The sequence below is a fragment of the Bombus impatiens genome, unplaced genomic scaffold (assembly GCF_000188095.3).
Source record: "Bombus impatiens unplaced genomic scaffold, BIMP_2.2 scf_0166, whole genome shotgun sequence".
Lineage (NCBI taxonomy): Eukaryota > Metazoa > Arthropoda > Insecta > Hymenoptera > Apidae > Bombus > Bombus impatiens.
Window position 1 is genome coordinate 200,271 of NT_176585.1, and position 15,910 is coordinate 216,180.

General features: G+C 39.0%; 1 protein-coding gene and 1 long non-coding RNA gene across 5 annotated transcripts in view; one reads left to right on the forward strand and one right to left on the reverse strand.

The window, feature by feature from the left end:
• LOC105680442 overlaps positions 1-11,402 on the reverse strand; it is a 115,237-nt gene extending 103,835 nt beyond the window's left edge. Inside the window, exon 1 of one of the 2 annotated variants that reach the window (XR_004461258.1) lies at positions 4,336-11,402. This is a non-coding gene — a long non-coding RNA (uncharacterized LOC105680442). Of the gene's footprint in view, positions 1-2,903 lie in introns of both variants that reach the window. The other variant, XR_004461254.1, reaches the window with a different exon arrangement.
• Positions 1-13,615, forward strand: part of LOC100740009 — a 111,789-nt gene extending 98,174 nt beyond the window's left edge. For all 3 annotated transcript variants that reach the window (XM_033319564.1, XM_033319566.1, XM_033319565.1), the window contains exons 7-8: positions 1-86; positions 11,399-13,615. The exon at positions 1-86 ends at the window's left edge or, in 1 of these variants, runs on beyond it. In XM_033319564.1, coding sequence (XP_033175455.1) covers positions 1-86; positions 11,399-11,426 — 114 coding nt within the window. In that variant the 3' untranslated portion in view covers positions 11,427-13,615. The remainder of the gene's footprint in view (positions 87-11,398) is intronic.
• The last annotated feature ends 2,295 nt before the right edge of the window (positions 13,616-15,910 follow it).

The following is a 15,910-nucleotide window of genomic DNA, read 5'->3' on the forward strand; positions in this document are numbered from 1 at the left end:
GGCGGTCACGCCGCACGACGTCGGAAAATATTCGTGCAGACCAACAGAGGGACGAACCGACACTGTAATGCTGATCGTCGAACCAGGTTAGCATTGAGTTTCCACTTAAAAGCCTCGAATTTTATACTACACACCGAACGATACTTTTCCACGTATTTCTCTTTCCCTTTGGCTCCCTGAAATCGTTCGTCTCTGTATTCCAATCATTTAACATCTTTTATTTTGAATACCACACCGACTAAAACACAGTTTAATGACTCAACTCGTATCGCTTTGCGGCTGGCGGAAAAATACGATCAAAGTATCGTACAAACGTCTCCGCGTAATGGTGGACGTTCAGTGCAAATTACCGCCATAAAAGCAAACTCTAAATTGTCGTTCTACCGCGATCAAACCGCGGAACAAGAGCCTTCCTCCATGAAGCTCATCGGCCGGAGCGTTACGAGCAGCGGACGCGGCTATTTGTATTCGATTCGCCGTAACGTTTTCGTACACGCCACGTGTGCGCGACCATAGAGAAAGTATACCATGCAAAGTAAAAGGAATAGAACAAGGAAATCGTATCAATGGAAGTGAGAAAGAAGAGGTGGAAAGGATTGAAGGACAAGGCTAGGTATCCTCATGATCTAAAGTCGTGCCTTAGGATTACTCGAAACACTTTAAAGTTTTAAGGAGGCGGCGGTATTTCACGGGGCGACTATTTGTCTAGCTCAGCCTCCCTTGGTTCGCCACGGACGTCGTTTCGGCTCCGCAAAGAAAGAGGGAAAATCCCAGGGTAAAACGTGCATGTACCCGCGTCGCGTTGGTGAGAAATAGAGAAGGAAAGGGTGGCACGAGCGGTCGAGATCTTACTGGAAAGAGGAAAAGGAAAAGAGAAAAGGGGATAGGAAGGAGAGGATATAGGTGGAGAGGTTTGGTGAAAAGGAGAGCTGGAAGAGAGCAGAGGAGTGGCGTAAGCACACTTGCATACGGAATTCACAGGCAGTAGTCTCTATTATCGTGAATTTTCCTTCGGAAGTTATTGCGAGAAAACGGCGGGCCGCGCTACGTCGCATTTTTCCCGAACAACCGACGCCCACCGCCGACTCACCCTCGTCGTACGCGTACATATACATACGTATATAGCAGCAGACCAACTATTCCTTTTCTTCTGTCCCGTAAACGGGGCGACGAGACGCGCCGTAAATCACAACTTCGCCGACTCGTTTCGTAGTTTCACAGATTGCGAATTTACGCGGTTTATAGGCAACGTTCCAGCAGACGTTCCCCTCCATCTTCCTCGTCGCGGATTGTACCGGTTTCACGAAGCTGCGAGACAGTGTCCTCGGTGTTAGGGTTTTGTTTGTGCTTCGTTCGTAACTCGAATTGCTTCACAAGTTTTACGCTTTTGTGCGAAATATACCGGGGCGAAACAATTATCGATAATTTGAAGGCAAGCAAAATTTCTCACAGCAATTCGAATTAAACCATTTGAATTAAAAACAAATATATACTACAAATTGAGAAGTATAGGTGAAATGTTAAAAAGATGTATCCTTTTCACATTTATTTTGCAATTTCTTATTATGTATAGAGTTTCACTACAAAGATAAATTTATGGAAAGATCATTTGTCTTTTAAGTGTTGAAGATGAATCGCACACCTGAGGAACGGAAATGCAATAATTGCAAAAAAGTACAGTTATCTAGTCTCACTCTTGAGTTGTTCGTGTATAAAAGCAGATTCCTAAAACTCATTTTATATTATGTTTTATTTCGATCCATATTGTGCTTCAGAAACAAAATTTTTTGATTTTTTACTTTAATCTACTTCTAATCGTAAATAGGTTAACAATAATTCTTCTATATCTTCTCTAACTTCAAAAAGCTCTTGATAGCAGAAAAGCACAATTAGGTAGGAAATGGTGGAAATATGCAGCAAGATTGGTTAAAAAATGTATGAACGCAATATGAAAAAGTCCCAAATTGATCGATCAGTTTCCATATAAAATACTTGTTTCGCTACTGAATGAAAAACGAACGAGTAGCGTCGTTCATTACCACAGCCCGTGCAACGTTTCGTGCTTTTATAATCGATGTTGTAGAGATATCGATCGCGTTGATAAATCAGAGTTTCAGTGATTCGCAGCACGGTTTTCCCAATTGCGAATTCACACCAGTTTATGGGTTCGAGTAGCTGCTTTCGAAAAGAATTACCGCCCGATTGGAATTAAACGCTAGCGTCACTGCGCTTTGGAGATGATTTTTACGAGCTTACTCCGACGCAAAAATATTCTCATAAATATCGCCATGAATGCCGCGTAAATTATGTATCTCGATGAAACACCATTCGAGATCTAAGCGTAGTGAAATTGTAAACAATCTACGCAAAGTGAGAAGAAAATGATCGTTGCCAATTAAAAGATCATCTATCTGTCGAAAGGTATCATGAAAGAAAATCAGTTTGTCCTATCGTTAAGCTGCTTATCATTTAATGCATTTATCAAAAATTGAAAGATGTTAAAATGTACAGAAGATATATGTGAAACGTATAAAATATCGAAAGTGTACTACTCGTTATGATATTTGATGCGTGAAACAGAGTCTCATGAAAATTCCATTTTTTTAGTTATGTTCATAAAAATATAAATTTGTATAAATATCTACGGTCTAGCTATCATGGATGAAATTTCATGCCCATGCACTCTGTTTTAGTTTGAAAATCAATAAAGTTACACAAATCTGATCAAGCGTTTCATGATCATTCAATATTATAAAAAGAAAGCCAGTTACTATTTGCAACGATCGTAAATAACATCACGGTGATGTTATTACAGGACAATAATGTTCGAACAAAATGATCAGAAAATTCACTCACGATAGCCGTTAAAGATCAATTCATTGATATAATCACAATTGACTTACCTTTGAAACAACACGAAGCACAATTCCTTGTGAGATTCCAATCGGAACACCAATGAGTCGCTTTATTATTCTTCATGGCGCCACGTTCGTACTCCGATAAGTTTGATGACAGACTGACAAGGTTTCACTGCTGCGTAAGCGGTCGAATAACAACAGTAGAGATTCTCTTAATTGCTGCACATCGGTCGAAAAATACAATGTACGCATGTACAACTTTCCTCATAATATTTTAGATGTGTCAGATAACACGGCATAACGTGGAAAATCCTGTGAAAGCGTTGTCCAGGATCATAAATCAGAAGTTCGGCGAGTTGTTGTACATTTTGCAGATTACGAATTTACGCGTTTCATCGTGAATTCAGAGTCGTTTCCATTCGTTGGCCGGGATTAAAGGCGCTCGTCAAAACCAGTTTTACGAGTACACACGGTGTGTCCTCGTATTCCATGAACGTCAAAAATATACGGCGCTCATCGATCGGCGTAATTAACTGCACGGCGAGCAAGTTAACTTAAACAAGGGACGAGAGTCGGGGTTCGATTTTATTAATCGAGCCGCGTGGTCGAACGAAATCGGCACGGCGTGATTAATTAATCTGCCAGTGGCCGTTAAAAGAACGAAGAGAAAAATGACTTTCCGCTTGGCTTTCTAACGTACGTCGATCGTCGAAAACGATCCCCGTTAATTTTTCATGCGACCAGCATAATTCGTTGTGACAATCTCGCCCGGGGATCCGACGAATTTTCAAATAGTATCCACGAACCAATGCAAACAGTTGGTCTCGCGAATCTATCGCCACTTGCCCGGTTTGTTCTACGGAAGATGGGGTTATTTGAATCATCCGAGCTTCGGCATGTTCAAATTTATACTTCAATTTCGTATAGAATACTCAAGTTTGTTGTATATTATGAGGCGGATAAAGTCGTTAATATAATGACGAAAGAATGAGAAAATATTGTGTACCATAAGATCAGTCAGAGAAGATATCAAAAAACGAGAGGATGAGTTGAATAATTCCATGACAGGGCTATTGTTTCAACGTATAACTGAACAGATATAGCGAAATGATACTATACGAACAACTACACTTTCGAGCATCAATTAACTCGTTGCATTGTTTAGCTTCGTCGAAATATCCTACAGATTTGAATGACACCATCGCACCGTATCGAAGAAGTTGAGACACGCGAGTGGAATTATCGCCGTCCGAACTTCCATCGATACAACCACAGGACGCAAGAAACGTCATTTGGCTGATTCGTCGAATGCGGCGCGAGATTTAACGACTTTTCCGAAAGCGAACGAGCAAAAACCGGTGGACTACAGTGCCAGTCCGCGGCACAAAGTCAGCTTTTTGCTAGAGAAAGACCGGCTTACTGTCTGGGCTAATTCTTATGCGATCGTAAATAACCTGGCGCATATATCAAAACTTACAGCGACTACCCATCCCAGAGTAGCTCGCAATCGTCGCCACCGCTTCTGCGTCTTGCAACAATCCTGTCTTATCCCTTTCTTCTCCCTGTTCTTCCACGTTCTCTGCACGTTCGTCAATCTTGCATCCCGGTCGTTCTATCGTTTTCTCTATCCTCGTCCTTTACAGTCGTCTTCATCTGTTCCTGGTTTCATCCCGAGTCGGAGCCAAGCCACATTCTCTCCCGTTCGGTGACAGAAGCTGCCAGAAGCACTTCCAACGGCCAGATTAAAGATACAATCCCGCGATTCTATTAATTAAGAAAGTTAATTACGGCGGAATTCAATTTTCCTAATTGCACATCACCGTGAGTCCTCTCACTCTGCCACTCGTCTCGAGACCCTATCCTCGATATCTTCATACCGTCTCGCTCCGAAGGGCACTCTAACCGTTTCAACCTAAAGTTTTCACCGTCTTTCCACTTTCAGTTCTGCTCAGTTTCTTCCCCTGTCCCCCTTCCTTTCGTTATCTTCCAATTCGACGACTTATTCCACCTTTTCAGTACCTTTCACTCGAACTATCTCGCCTCTATCCTTGTTTTGCAGCGGATTTTCGATGTCTAGGAGCCACCGAATTTCCGCGTTTCTTCCCGGCTAATCTTCTGGAATCTTCGTTCTGAACCGCTCCGCCGCGTCTTTGAAGTTTTGCCTTCCGCGAGAAGAGATTTTAATATTTGGCTCGTATTCAGAGCGCACTATTAAGGACGACGATGAGCTTTTAGCACTGTTGTGTTCGGATTACGAGTTGAATAGTTTGCCCAGGAAAAATTTGGCTAACGACTAGCCGGCGCTAATAACACGGAAACTGTAGTTAAAAGCTACGCCCACGCTTTAACGACGTGTCGTCTAAGAATTCCCGTTCTTGCTGTCGTAATGGCAAATGGGAAACTTCTTTCTTCTTAGATTAGTATTTAAAGCGGCCAAAGTGCATATGAAAGAGACGCATAGAACGAGTTTCGAATGTTTAAGAATACAATAGCGCAATAGCGCACAATCATAATTACTAATATTATGCTAATACTATCGAGTTAACCGATACAATTTCTGAATACAATTATCCAATTCTATTCTTGAGTTTAATTTGCTCGGAGTTAAGTGCTTTCCTTGCTTCAAGCGGTCTAAAGTGAAAAAAGTTACAAAATACAATAGAACGTTTGTTAAAATATGTGGAAGATGCGTATCTATAGTCGTTGAGTTATGTTTCTCAGTTCGTCTTCGAGTCGAGTAGCCTTCTTTCTGCACTTCATATTTCAAAATCATTCCTACTATACTCAGTCACATTTTTACCTGCCACTGAAATTGTCTCGTAGTAAGCAAACCTCTTCGTCTTATCCGGAGATAGAACAATAAAACTGCCCATATTATTAAACGCAATCAAAATATTCATAGACAATCATATTCGTATTCAATAGCAGGAATAATAACACTGTAGTAGCCCGCTATTGATCTCCAAGTCACCAAGTACAAGAGTATCATCATCGACCTTAATAAGATTCACAATCGAGGACGGTTTAAGGCTAACGGTGGGCCTTGTGAATCAACCTTTAAGAGCGCCACTGATCTGATTCACCGAGGTTGGCGGATAACCTTATTGGGTCACTGCTAGTGGTAATGGTTCGTATAAATCAGCCATAAGTGCTCCGCTAAGCTAGCCTACTGAGCTTACCAAAGAACTGTAGATCACCGGGACGTATCTATCAGACGCTACGAATTAAATATAGAATGCAGTGATTAAAGAAAATTATTAAGGCCAGCTGGAGCAATTTGTGGTGTTCGAACGATCCCCAGAGAGAGAGGAAAGCTTTATCGTTGCAAATTATCGTGCAACCATTACACCGTTAATTGGTCCGCGATTTTACTCATTGTTTTGCCGGATGTACACCAAGCTAAACCGTGTCGTTTCATCGTTTCGTTATCGACGTATATCAACGATATTAATTACCATTCTTTTTCAAACGATAATAACACTGGATGCAACAATCGTCGGTAATATTCTTTTTCCTGACGAAATCGAAACTTTTTTCTCTCAATCATCACGGTTTGTCGGTGTTGCATGTCTGAGTGGCTCTAAGAGCCAATTGTAGCTTCAACTTTTACTCGACGAAATCGATTCGTTAATGTGAAAGTCTATCTGTTGTCATGGAGACAGAAAAAGAGAAAGAGAGAGAGAGGGAGAGAAAAAGAGAAGTTAACGTTACGACTACCATGGAATGATCTATAAGCACGAAAAGTTGCAAAAGTGCCTCTCCAACTGGCCTAACTTTCCTGAAGGAACTCTTGAAAATTGTCCTGTATCCTACGCGTTTCAAAAGTCGATCCTTCTTCGAGTGCTACTCGTCGTACTTTGGAAATGTTTCGGCAGTCATTAAACCGATCGATATTCGAACATTCACGTACATCTTCATGATGGTATGTATGAGCGAAGAAGTATACAGAAACCAGCTGTGGTTGTGGCGTAATATTTTTTCGCCACGTATCGTTCGAAAAGCGCTTGCTTCGTTTGACTGTACCGTTTTTAATCGCGAATGGAATCACAAAAGGATAGTATTTCATTTACGGCAGTCATGAAAAAATCTCGAGCACGTTAATTGCCGCGTTCAGATATTTCGCCCAACCGGGGAATTAAATTCGTTTCCTCGATTCGCGGTAATTTCGACATTTCCAACATATAGAAATGTTGATAGATCGAATAGAATCTTTCAGCCGAATCGAAAATTTGAAACGATTTTGCAGCCGCCCTTCGTGCAGTCAACCATGTTGTACGCTCTTTTTCAATAACACAAGGACAAGAATGGATTCTCTTGCTTCAATTCCCCCAGAAAATTTAATAATATCGCAGGAAGACGAGCTTGGGACCGAGTGAGGGACGACGAGAAAAAGAAAAGGCAAGGGATGAAATTTGGAGCCGTATAAACGGTAGCTCAGGGAGTCGTTAGGTATTAAACTTCCTACTAACTTTAGCGCCATGTTGCCTATGTGCACCAAGTACATACATATATATATATACAGATATATCTATATATTTAAAAATCTCGAAAGCGCTCGTGAATTTTCGGCTAGAGACGACATATTGGTGCACCGGGATCTCTACGGGCAGAGAATAATGTTAGAACTTATAGGTGTGACTTTGTGTCTTACTTCATAAGTCACTCGCAATTTTGACCATATTGTTTTTACTATCAAAAGGGGACTCGTAGCCTCAAATGAAATACACAGTAGATGATGAAGATATTTGAATACTTACGTTATGTCTATCATATATATATGATACATATTGAAATTTCATTAGCATTGTAATGAGACTCCCCTATCATGATTATGCCATAGTATATTAAGGTAAGTAAACTAAGATGATAAACTACTCGACTATTATGGAAAAGCTTGAAACAAATCTAAAAATGTACACAGGAGCTAGCAGATATTTAATGCAAATATATGTTTCACAGACGTCATAAAAGTATTTAAACAAACAATGAAATACTAAATTATGTTAAATAATCAAGTACTTAAACGTATCATCCATTGTATTAATACTTCTAGATATTCAATGGGTATATGCTTCTAATAAATATTCTATGGCTTCTACATTCATCTTCAGCTTGCAAATTTTTCCAACTGAATCACGACAGTCGTGTCTCATTACACTGCCAATGAAATTTCAAAATGTTTCATATAATGCATACGATATATACATAAACGTATTCTATTACAAGTGTTCCAATTTCACAGTTTATGTTTCTCTCAACGTGTTTGATATAAATGTTCTTATTCATTCAACGGATTATCCGAGAGATTGATTGTAATTTTCGAACAGTATTTTGAAATTTGAACAAAACATAAACCCACTGCAACGAATTTCAACGACGAATATTCGAAGCCCTGTCAGACCAGAGATCATCGATTAATGCCAAGCAACCGAAAATCCATCGATAGCCTGCCACTCTAATTAAACGCTTAATTGGCCGTACCCTATTCGGGTAGCCAATTAACTATCCTTGATACCCATCCTCGACAAAGGACGAGAACGGATCGTCCGCTGATGTCCGGAATCCGTCGTGATCTTCTGGCCACGAGGCGCCGAGTAGAACAGACTACTCGAATGCCGAGGAAATTGTGTAAACCGCAGGCTGTAGGCTCTAGTACGTCGGACGTTCCATCGACCGTGAACCAAATCGCGTTGACAAAGATTTATATCTTCCCTCTTTATCTCTGAACCGTCTCTTATTTGCATTGGCCAAGGAATTTCCAATTACTACTATTATCTACGATTTACTGACCCTGGGTCATCGTAATTTCCAACAGCGTTAGGTGTAGTGCTCATACTCGTGTATCGTCGATTGAAAAGCTTTCTGGGATCGTCGAATAAAACGGTGAATTAAGTAAATTGCATTAGAAATTTTCTATTATTAGCTTAATTTTTTTTAATATCAGCTGTGTTCGAATTGGTAAGTTTATAATGTTTTAATTAAATAATTTAAATTACAGTATTAAATAATTCAATACACTAGATACCTATACAGGATGTGCAATAATAATTTATGATTATAAATTATTTGTAAATAACCCGATATATGTGCAAATGTTCAAAGAAGAATTGAATGGCTTACAATTAATTATTATTTAACTATTTATGCAATTAATTATTTGGCAGAAATCCTATGAGGATTAAAAACGCTTTTTCAAATGCAATATATTAACATAATTTAATGACCAACCCGTTATTTCCTATAAAAGGTTATGAAGCTATTTAATCGATTGTCTTCTTGTGCCGTGTTTAGCACACAGCTAGTAAATTAGAAATTAGGATCAGATATATATTTATGATAAATGCCATATTGTAAAAGAAGAAGGAAGATTAATAGAGAAATTAGCATGGAATCATAGAATATAAATTCCATTGTGAAATAATATCTGAAGAGCCATATATTTTGATAGGACTGTCAAATATTTTAAAATCATGTTATTCGGTATCAGAAGCGTTCGTCTGTAGACAGAATCAACCATCCCATCAGTGATATGAATTTCATGCGGTTATCTAATAGTAAATGGCCTTATGTTGTATATACAGGCATGTTATGCGACTTTAGGAATTAATACCGATAGTATGCGATCAATCGCGATCGATCTTGGCGAAGGAATTGCTGTCTCTCCAATAATCTAACAATTACAGTACTGAAAATCACCTGACAGATTGATCGAGACATTCCTCCGATGACGTTCCGTTTGAATAATTCTACAAGCTAATAATTGACTTCAAAGTTCCAAAAATAACATTGTGGAAAAATAGAAGTTTCTACAAGTATTTAATCGCCAGAAAATATGAGAGCAATCGCCACAGAAACCGATAAATTTTCGCCACGAACGAATCAGTGGTAGGAAGACAAAAAAACCAATTTCGGAAAAGGAAAAGTGAAAGGAAAATTTATTAGCTTCCAATGTACACAGTCGAATGTAAGCTCATTCCTATCTCATAAAGTGCTTCTATCTATTTTCATCACTGGAGATTCAGACTTGTGCAACTGTAGAAAAAAACATTAAACAGAATACCTGTTGGCGATTCCTCATAAAAGAAAGAAAGAAAGAAAAAAGATCAAGATCTTGATCTTGGTCGATATTGGTAGTCGCAAAGAACCATCAAATCGAAAGTGCGCCAACAATGCAAGTCTTAAAAAGCCAACAGCCATGATCGAAACCTTTACGTCGTACAAATGGCCCTAACTAACTTCCTTAGCGAACTCTAGTAGCTCGACTAAATTCCATCATGAAAATTTCAACGATTTTAAAAATTCCCAACTTCGAACATCCTTCAGACTCGTTCAACTACAGCCTTTGACCGAAAATGTTAGCGTTGTGCTTCGTTTCACTCGAAGCGCATAAATCACATTTCCATCTTTTAGAGAAAATAAATTTTCGAATTCTATTAGCCGGTCAATCAATTAAAAAATTATCTCTATTTAATTCTGGGATCAAGTACATGTTTCTTATCCGTGAGAGCTTCGTTTGATAAACGTTCTACTTCATCTATTAATTTTTCAGTTTGACAGTTTCTTCTTCGATTTTCTGGTTAAATCTTACTTTGGGGGATGAGATTTGAAGGGTCGGTTATCCTTTCACGACAATTTAATATTAGGGCATTAAGCCACGAGAATCTTGCACGCACGTAGAGCTCGACGCCTTATGTAATAGATTTTGGCAACGTCAAGCGATGTTCTTGTAAGCACAGCTGAGTACGCGTACACGTGCCCGACGCCATCTGCTCGTGGCATGTTCTTTGCATTCACGTATGGGACGTGTAATATCTTTATTACGTATTACAGCTCCTGGAACCCCTACTGCTTCTCAAAATTCAACCTCATCCTGGCAAACATGTTCAGTCCTTCTGTTGACGCGTTAAGAATAATTGATGTTAGAATTTATCATCTTTCAAGATATCGCTGATACTTTATAAATTAAGATTCCCATCGTTCTTTTAGCTATCTCTTTTCTGCTTATAATTCTCAAGAGCCAAAATTCATATAATCCACTCAAATAATATTTCAATGCACTACAAATATTTCACATAGAATTAACGAATACATGAAAATCACGAACAAGAGCAATCGTGATAAAAGCTCGCAATGTAACCATCTAATCGGACGTTGGATACACACAATTGCTTGGGAAAATCACGGTTACGTTCGAATAATTATATGTTATGGTCCTACTTAAGAGTAAAAAGTGTCCAACTGGTGGCTAAAGAGCGTGGTAATTAATAAAGACGTTAGCTCACCAGTGCAGGCCGGTGACGTAGAAAAAACCAATAATCCGATAGTCTACGCGAGACATTGATTTACGAGTGGCCAGTTTCATTATTCTTTCGTTCTGGCTAACGCTATCGATACCTTCCTCCCTTCGTATCTCCGTCCTCTCTATCACGAAAAGTCGCATCTCCGAGTTATAATCATAAATCTATGATTGTGCGTTATCTTAGAAATCCAATGGTGAAACCGGATTTAAACTGAGAAGGAGTGTTTTATTTCTGTTTCAGGAGAACGTACGGAAGCCATGCAACGTGACGCCGGATACGTCTCTGGCGGATGTGACGTCAGGCACTGGGCCGGGCTTCTACTTCCGTTCTCGTGGTTTCTAATACTCGCACGAAACAGCCAAACTTTCCTGCAATAGCGCACACTACGACAGTATTTCACGCGCGTTTCTCTCGTCCTGTCCCTATTCTCTCGTTCTTCCCGTCGACGGGAGAGAAAGTACCTAGAAATTCGACCAAACAGCGAATAGATCGTAAGTTAGATACGTAGGAATTATTGATAAGAGGGTAACGAGGAGCCATTACACGTAACAGAAACACCGCCATGGTGTTCCCATTTGAATTTCACAGCCAACTCGATTTACAGAGATTATTCGCAGCTTACACGGCGTGCTTCATGAAATAATTCTGAAATTCATTTCGAGATTGATTTGATTGAAAAGAGAATTGATTCCAGTTTGAAGAACACAGATGAAAAACATGATAAATAGATTGTGTATATTTATGCAAATTTGTATTTTTATGAATACGATTAAAAATATGGAAGCTAGCAAGAAATTTGTTTCTCCTACTATATGTTATAATTGGTACTGTATTTTGGATATTTTATACACTTTTGCGCAGTACGCGTATTCTGTGCAAAGTCAATTCTGTTCGCAGTCTAACGTTGAGTCTTTATAAAAGAACAACGATCATTGTCATAGTTTTACCATGTGTTCTTCGTTCTTTTTGGCTATGGAGTTACTTCTATCGTATTGCGTGTCTGGCAATAACTAACAAAACGATGCATAGAATACGTAGCGGTGATGGTGGATAGTTAAGTGGAATCGATTAGGATAGTTTAACAGCAATCGACAATTATTGAAACACTAGAGAACATCCGCGCTTCGCGAACCACTCTGTATCTCCGAGATTACTTTAAAAACCGACGCATCGCGATGGTTCGCTCGTTTTTTAATCGGAAGCAAATTTCAAATATTTGAATTTACGAAATGACGGTGTGGAAATAACGAGTCGTTTAGTCGGTTCACAGTGCTTTCCGCGTTACTCTTCCTCCTTCAATGTTGAATTTCCGCACGATGTGGATATTCTCTTTAAGAATTATTAAGAAGATCGAGCAATCCGGGGCAATTCGTCGGAAAAAGTGGTAGAAACGAGAGTCGTTGAAGGAACCTTTGGTAAATTTATTTTTTACGTAAATAATTCAGTAAGTGAGCCGCAGCAACGATCTGAGAACGGTGTCGGAACGTCTTTTTCACTACGCCCTTGCAATTCACGACGCTTCTTTGAGCGTCCCTCTTCAAGTCAATGGGATTAAAGTGGCCGAGTAACGTCAAAGGATGTGCAAGTAATTTGATATCCTGTATCTTAACTCCGCCGATGCCTCTTTGTAACCAGGGAACAGCATTAATGAAATTTTTTTCTTCATTCGTAATTCTTCATTCGTGGAACATGAGAAAAATAACAACCGTTTGCGATAATTTTACACATGAATGTCGCGTGGCTTTCAATTATTTTGCCACTCGGATGTGGCAAACAAACCAATTTTCTTTTATTTCCCTTTCCGACATTTCTCTGTTTTATTGTTACAGAAGTAGATAAAAGAATGTTTAAAATTGGAAGTATGAATTAGTAATTTTTATGCTAGACGTCCTTTATCGTATTAATAATAATCATCTATTTTTAAATTAGGAAATGGAATCTTCCTAAATTTCCAAGCGAATTTGAATTCCATTACAAATTCAAGTTTACACTGAAAGCAATTAGAGAGGATCAATGAACAATGCAAACATAATTCAATTCGTAGAATTATGACGTGCTTTCGTACTATGTATCTTACGAATTTTCTTTACCACGTTATATATATAATATGATTAACTTAATTCTCAGAAAACGATGGTTTTTCTTTACGAAATTGGTCAATTTAGTCTCGATATGGCTTGTTAAACGTACAATTCGCAGTTATCCTCGCTAGTTTCAGGTTTATTTATGAGCGTACCTTAACGGTCTTAAACGGTCTTAAACACGCACAATTAACGCCACGGTTAAGATAGTATTTATTATTACGATACCTTAAGTAGACTTTTGATCATTATTGAAACGAATTTGTCTGTATATTAGAAACAATAGGTTTATAACAGCACAAAGATATTTAACTGTACCTCTAAAATATTTAAACACGCTTTGTACGATATTTCTAAAATAAAACCTCTCGAATCGCATACTGTATTTCATTACCTGTATCGCTATACTGTATTTTATCTTAATATATACCAAACACAATCCTTGAACACAAGAATATTTAAATATGTTCTGTGCTATGTTCCCAAACTAAAGTACATTCCAAACCATATCGTCGTACTGTATTTCATTTTAATGCTCAACATATCTCTAAACACGTGAATATATGTATTTATAAACGTGTCTTGCAAGATATTTCGAAACTAAAATTTCCGGAACGACATCACCATACTGTATTTTATTTTAATGTCTATTACCTGACGCATTCGTAAACAGATGAATATTTAAACACGCTGTGCACGATGTTTCTAAGATAAAACCTTCCGAGCCATTTCACCATACTACGTTTCACTTTAACATGCTAAAACCTTTAACACCGGCTGATTGAGATGAATTTCAGAGGGAGGCAAGGAAAAGAGATAGAAGGGAACTTCGAAACGAAATTCAGGAAATCAGTAAGCCCGTGACCCAAGACGAAGGGAATGTCTCGAGGTTCAAATCTACGCCAGTTCAAAGCTTGAAAAATCGTTTCACGGATCGCGGATTTTCCTCCTTCTCCAACACTTTGATGTGTTATGAATTACAAATAACCCGGGACGGAGGTTTTTGCGCGGTCGGATGCCAGGGTGACGAACAGATTAAATATTTGATCGTCCCGGTGAATTGCGTGTCGTGTTACGAGTACGTAACTTGGGGAAGGGAATGTGCTACACCCTCTGTTTTTTACCTCCGGTCAGACCCTCCGATACGCGCGGGTCAGACCCGTTACGTAACTCTTGCCGGCCTGGTTTTACACTTCACCACGTCCTTTTTACACGGTCGACACCTCGCCAACTTAACAATATCCTGTAACGTTTCAACGCATTCTTCGACACGCTACTATATGTCCGAATACTAATAAAACCGTGACGACATCCCTCGGTATTATGGATCGTTCGTGCCAGAAACTAAACACTCGGGATAAATGACCTGGACAGAACGTAATAAGAGAATAATTGGTCGAATGAGTGTGCATGAGTGACACGTGAAATCCTTCTTTAAAACGTTTCACTAAAATTTAGCAGGGAATTTATAATTGGCAAGAACATGACGGATTCTGTGGATTAGAATTTTGAAAATACTCTCGAAGAATTTATAATTTTGCATATAGTTTACTGGAGATCTGTTGATTTCTGATAAAGAAGGAATTTATCAAGCTACAAGTCTGATGATTAGATTGAGCATTTATAGAAAGTAATATTGTAAGTTACACATATTACATTGATAGTAATTAAGTTATAAATCATAATCATATCGATAGTTATTAAATTATGCAGTACAACACCTCATATCGTGTAGCTTCTAAATTATCACGAAAATAAAAATACAGAGTTGCATGGAATCCTAATTATGGGTTAATTTGCGATTATTCTAATTACAATTTGAAAACACACACGCGGTCGTGTCTCGACAGCGAATAGAATATTTTAGACGAGAATTTTTCCAAAATTTCTTGAACGCAGGTCGTATCTTCAACGAACCACGCGAGATAAGTTCATCTCAGTCTAGTCATATGAAATGTAACAATAAAATCAGTCTGCTTGGGAAACGTTAGAGACTAAATTTGTTGAGGTCTGGCAAAAAGTTTGCTGGTCGTCTTGCACAGACCAGTGACACCGAGGGAAGGGTGAAACGGTATTCGGCGAGTAAGGGGGTGGGACCGACTGGTTGGAGTTGAACCTGGATGACAAGGCTCTCAACCGGAAACAGTTACCACCGGCAACACCACCACCAGCGTGGCAACTTCAACTACAGCCACTAACCGACCCTGTCCGAACTTGAAAAATAATTCAGCACGCAGTAATGTCCTGAATATAAAATTCCCGAGGAATCAGCCAATTTCGAGGCGGAAAGGGCAGATCGGGCTTCCGGTGAATTTTCATTTATAAATTCTGAGAACTTCGAGTCGGATCTCACATAAAATTGCTTGAGGCTTCGGGGCCACTGTTCGTGGATGGATGGAAAGCGGTTGAAGCTAGGTAGGTCTTCTAAATTAATCAGTGCGCCGAAGTGGAATTCTTTCGGATTTAACTTTCCAGGGAAGTTAAATAATGGCCGATAATAATCACTTAAGTCACGGTTCGATTTAATCCTCGTGGATCGAGCGTTGCGTTCAGCTCTACTGTTCATCCATGTTCTGGTATAACGATATAAATGTCCAAATAAAATTCGTTGCACAATGATCTCATACACGAAATATCCTGGTTTTTATTATTAGAAAAATTTTGTGTTTCT